This window comes from Nuphar pumila, chromosome 1 (genome assembly GCF_984573655.1).
Source record: "Nuphar pumila chromosome 1, dmNupPumi1.hap1.1, whole genome shotgun sequence".
Classification (NCBI taxonomy): domain Eukaryota; kingdom Viridiplantae; phylum Streptophyta; class Magnoliopsida; order Nymphaeales; family Nymphaeaceae; genus Nuphar; species Nuphar pumila.
Genome location: NC_143249.1, coordinates 31904491 through 31910028, shown reverse-complemented (window position 1 = coordinate 31910028; position 5538 = coordinate 31904491). Strand labels below are relative to the sequence as shown.

Genomic DNA, 5538 nt, shown 5'->3' with positions numbered 1-5538 from the left:
AAAAACATTACATCTCATATTGATGATTACAAATTTTAACTCATCACCAATAAAATTGTGAACTTGGTGACGCCTTTCTTTGCTACATAGAACATGGTGAACCCTAGCTGCATATAAGTCTACTCATTGACCCGCTTTCAAAATAATTCTATTCGGATTGCGATTTTCTGACTTGGGAGAATGGGTTATATGACAAAAGAGGTATCTATTTGTCGAGTATGGCTGGATCACGAGATCCAATTAATAATGGGAAAAGTTCTTCACAAAAAGGCATTAAATTGTTATCATTTCACTGGGTCTTGTTAATTAATGTTATCTTTGTAGAACTCAGGTACCATTTTGCCTATGGTAGGTCTAATTGGATCTGGAACCAGTACTAGCACCAAAGGGTGACATTCGGTGAAGGTCCGACCCGTGCCTTTCAGCAATCGCACCTGCAGAGTACGGCAATATCTGATCAGGACTTTCACAGGTTCAACACCTTGTTTTAAAACAATTCTCTCCCTTAAACGTAAATATCCAAATTCAACTCCATTACAGTTGGGATACAAATTTGGATTCGCACTTGCCACGTAAAATTCAGATTCGGATATGAATCCACCATACACGTTTTCACCCACTTACATCAAGGCACTCATAGCACATACAACACAAACTAAAACAAATCTTAAAAAACGGATAGCACCCATTAATCTGTTTGTCCCATAAATATATATAAAACACATGACCATAAAAATTAAAGAAAAGGATTATATTTATGACCACCAATACGGAATAAGAGATAACATGGCAAGGACAAGCCGTTGTGCCGTCTAAATGACATTTGGCAATCTCTAACTGGTGGACAGTGAGTTCGCCACGTCGATAACGAATCGGTACTTGACATCGGATTTGGACAGCCGATCCATTGCGGTGTTAATGTAGTCCATGTTGATAACCTCCACATGGGCTATGATGTTGTGCTTGCCACAGAAATCCATCATCTCCTGCGTCTCCTTCATTCCCCCAATCGCACTTCCTCCCACGAGCTTCCTCCCTTGCACACCAAAAAAAGAAGAAGAAACCAAAGATAAAAGATATCAGTTATTAGTTGGCCGGAACAGTTCGTTGGATTCCGGAAAAGACGATACACCGTCGATCAGGTGGACTCCGTCGTTGCTGCAAAGTGTTTGGTTACATACCTGTAATCAGCGGGAAGACAGGCATAGAAAGTGGCTTGTCAGGGACCCCCACCATGATGAGCTTCCCGTCGAGCTTGAGGAGGCCCAGCAATGGTTGCAGTGCATGTTCTGCTGAAACAGTGTCTATGATGTAGTCCATTGTGTTAGCAGCACCCTTCACAGAACCACATCTCATATTATTAACTAGTTGCATGAATGCCAAGTTGAGGAAACAAGCACCAAATCAATTTACCTGCATCTTCTCGGGATCCCGGCTGACCAGGAAGGCGTCCGCGCCAAGCCCGTCGATGGCCTCCTTCTCCTTGGCGGGCGACGTGCTGATGACCGTGACCTTCAGCCCGAAGGCCTTGCCGATCTTGACCCCCATGTGGCCGAGCCCACCGAGGCCGACCACACCCAGGTGCCTGCCCGCCTCGGTCATGCCGTAGTGCTTCATGGGGCTGTACATCGTAATGCCCGCACAGAGCAGCGGCGCCGCTCCCGCCAGCGGCAGCCCATCCGGCAGGCGCACAACGTACCGCTTGTGGACCACCATCCGATCGGAGTAGCCGCCGTAGGTGACCGTCCCGTCGTGGTACCGGCTGTTGTAGGTTTGGATCAGGCCGGCGCAGTAGTTCTCGAGGTGGGCCTCGCAGCGCTCGCACGTATGGCACGCTCCCACGAGGCAGCCCACCCCTACGTGATCCCCGACCTTGAACTCGCCCGCGTTCGCACCCACCTCCGTTACGACGCCCACGATCTCATGCCTGCAGATGCAATCCTGTCCGTTCATTATTCACCATCATGATAACAGAAAACCTTGGGCCCAACTAAGTGCCAAGCCAAAGCAGAACCTGTTCAGTCAGACTCTTGTTAGGAAATTTGGGTCCGGTTTCGTTGGCGGGTCGGACTTGGTTTGTGATTTTATGACCAAAATGGAATTTTAATTCTAATCTTAGGCTGGATGAGGCCCGGTAAACGAGTCTATCTTCGGCTCGTTAAGAGTACACCCTCTCGCTCAGGTTCAGCTCATTAGCTTTGCCATGAGCTAAGCTGAGCTCAAGCTAACTCATTAGCTTCTAGCCCATTAGCTTGTCATGAGCCAAGCTGTGCTCAAGCTTCACGAGCTGGCTCGTTTAAAAAAAGTTGTTATTTTTAAGTGTTTCGTACAGCTTGATAATACGTAATGTATGTATCATATATAATACATATCTAATACATGCATAATATATATATATATATTGCCGAACCAGGACAAGCTTGCCTTGTTCATGCTCGGCTCATATATCTAAACAAGCTGGCTTGTAGCTTGGCTCACCGAGCTCAATTTTTTATCCGAGTAGACAAAATAGCAAGCTGCTCGTTTAGTTTCCCAACCCTAGCTGCATCCAACTACAATGAATCCGTCCCATAATCTGAATGTCACAAAAGTAACATATGAGAGAGAGAGAGAGAGAGAGTGTGTGCCCACCCGGGGACGATGGGGTAGGTTGTGATGCCCCACTCGTTGCGAATCAAATGAAGGTCGGAATGGCAGATGCCACAGTACAGTATCTTGAAGGTCACGTCATCCACTCCATTGGCCCTGTTCCTCACCAAAAACACACTGTCATCAGTTCACTGTTTTTATGGTACAATTCATCAGTTGCTTCTACTCCAAATCGGTTCCACTTGTCCCCAAAGTCGTCTCTATCTTCATACCCCTCGGGATTTCATCAATTAAAGTTGTTTTGATCAAAAACGGACTTCACAGTTCATTTTGCGAAGATCGACATTTAAATAGCTGAAATCCAACCTGTTTCAAAAATCATGTCAAGGGAGGAAGGGTGTGGTTTGGAGGCCTTGGCTGCTACACAGATGGTCAAGGTTCGATTTTTATGGGCGTCTCTCTTCTTAGCAAGCCAACCCCCAGCATAAGCCCCAGGGCTGATCTACCACGATCAGGTCTTTGTGTAGAGTGCAACACCATTAAAAAAAACCAATTAAAGAATAATCTATGCTATTACTGTTTACCTGCAAGGGAAAAAAACTCCAAAATGGAAATAACAAGAAAATCAAGAGAGAGGGAGAGAGACCTCCTGGAGAAGTTGAAGGGGGAGAGGACACCTGAGGCATCCCTGGCTGCCCAACCAAACACCTTCTGTGGATGTTCTTCCTCTGGAGATTTCACCATTTTCTCTCTCTCTCTCTCTCTGCAGGCTTGTGTTGTGTTCGGGCTCTCCTCCCCCTCTTCCTTTTTATAATTGTAAAGATAAAGTGAAGTGGACCACAAACCCTAGGAGGAGCTGCCCAGTGTGCTATGGATGAGGCCCACAGGCACTTAGCCACTCTGCGGATCCCTGCTCTTTAGAAAGTATTGTGGGCTTACAAAACGTTTTCCCAATTTCTCACGTGAATGTGAAATTGGAGAGTTCACAGCTAATCACTCTTCACGTGATTCCAGAATCACATTCTCCACGTTCCATACATGTGATTTCAAACCAAATGAGAAGCAAGCGAAGGTGTTCTTTTAGAGATGCAAACGGACCTGATCCAGTATGCTACTTTTATGATTTTTCGCTGATGATCCGACTTGTCCATGTATTTTAGCTTGCAAGTTAAACACTATAACCTTGGAAGAAGAAGGGCAAGGTCCAAAGGGAAAATGACCAATGTCCAACCGTTGGTCTCAACAGCTGGTCTCAACACCCGGTCTTACTTAGGGTGTCAACGGGCCTGCTTTACTTGGACCCAAGCTGAACCAAACCCTATAAGGTCCTGGTATGGTGATAAATAAGAAGACCTGATTAAGACTCGGATCTGGACCCTCCTAGGTACCAAAATTTTTGAATGAAAAAAAAGATATTAAAGTAAAAACTCAAAAAGCTTACTATTTTTACTGAAAAGAAAAAGGAAAAGCTCTATCTCTCTCTCTCTCCTGCCGGGTACCCGGTATGGGCCTTGATGGCCCTGGGTTAATTAGATTCGGGCATGTGCGGCCCTAGTAGCCTTTAAATCTGCAGGACCGGCTCGATATTTAAAAATATTTAAAGGACTGTAAAAAAAAATATTTAAAGGATCTCAACTAAAGAAGCAGACCATAAAAATAATAAAAATAAGGATGTAAGTGGATCAGGTTCAAGTGGGATGCATGTATGAACAGTGTATGTTCATCTCGGTTCGACTTGTTTAGGCTCGTCATCTTAACCAGCCATTTAGAAGTTGTTCGACACATATGTATAAATATATAATAAATTTTTTTATATAATATACAAATATTTGAAAAGAAATTGATTTGATTTAAAAAAACTTGATATTTTATTTAATAACAGAAAGAAACTAAATGGTTTTGAATGCTATGCTCGTGACGCACGGTGAGATTTAAACAGACAAAAAAACATAAATATTTTACTTTTCTTCCTTTTTCAGCAAAAAAAAAAAATATCACAACTTTTTTCAAATTAGCCTTCACCAATTTTATTAACAAGTACTGTTGGTAATTTCTAGATGACTGAAGGAAGCCCCCACCCCAGCAAAGGTAACAAGGACGGACAGATGGGCCCACCTTCAGCCAGTGAGAACCTACCCACGTAACCGAGACCAAACAATTGCACGTGGCTGTGTTGGGGCCAAGTAATGAAGGGCCCTCTCGCCCTTTCTTTATGGGGGGCAGACATACGTGGCTCCTCTTTGTTATTGAACTTTTATGGCTCTTCTCCGAATAATTGGAACTCGGATTAGGACGTGACCTTGGTCGCATTGTCACTAACAACAAACCAATTTTTTTGGGTGAAAATAACAAACTCCCAAATCCCAATTGTTGCTTCTATTGAATGTGTGCAAATATGGTGTTAATATATATATAAAAAAAAAAAAAGTTGAAGAATGTAATAATTTTAAAACATTAAAGAAAAAACAATGTTTGTCAGTTGGCCGTGCTCACAAGGGCTAAGCTCATCTAGTAGGGGCTGGCTGCTTATGAATGTCACAAGTTTGAAACACACGGATGGGATGGCCTCTCTTGCCCAAAGGTCAAAGCTGATTCGACCTACCATATATAAGCCGGATTTGGGTCAAGGTTTTAGGTCCTGACCCATTAGTTATCAGACCGAAAGCCAACACATTAATTATATACATGGGCAGGGCCCCCATCGACACATGGGTCTTTCGGGCTGACCCGATATGTGCTTAAGCTACCTAATTAATTTTTAGTAATATGAAAAATAAAGAAATTAGTTGGCTGCTTAGTAACTTGGTAATTATTATCATTATCAAATTAGCTACGTTAATCTTATGAAAACTAAAACCATAATTAGTTGGCTACATGAGAAGTTGTTGATTATTACTGTTTACTTAATTAGTCGCATTAATTTGGTGAGAAATAAAAAAATAATTGGCT

General features: G+C 43.2%; 1 protein-coding gene across 1 annotated transcript; it reads right to left on the bottom strand.

Moving 5' to 3' along the window:
• Positions 1–581: 581 nt before the first annotated feature.
• On the bottom strand, positions 582–3432 carry LOC149848585 (putative mannitol dehydrogenase). Its single transcript, XM_089996251.1, has 5 exons — positions 3236–3432; positions 2632–2745; positions 1414–1927; positions 1182–1335; positions 582–1036 (listed from the first exon to the last, which is right to left on the bottom strand). The coding sequence occupies exons 1-5, from the start codon at positions 3331–3333 to the stop codon at positions 834–836; spliced, it is 1083 nt and encodes a 360-aa protein (XP_089852377.1). The 5' UTR covers positions 3334–3432; the 3' UTR covers positions 582–833.
• Positions 3433–5538: the final 2106 nt, after the last annotated feature.

Coding starts and splice junctions, on each gene's coding strand:
- LOC149848585 (XM_089996251.1), bottom strand. CDS start 3,333: ATGGTGAAATCTCCAGAGGAAGAACATCCACAGAAGGTGTTTGGTTGG. Junction 2,746..3,235: donor CCCTTCAACTTCTCCAGGAG/GTCTCTCTCCCT, acceptor GGTGAGGAACAG/GGCCAATGGAGTGGATGACG. Junction 1,336..1,413: donor GGGATCCCGAGAAGATGCAG/GTAAATTGATTT, acceptor GGTTCTGTGAAG/GGTGCTGCTAACACAATGGA.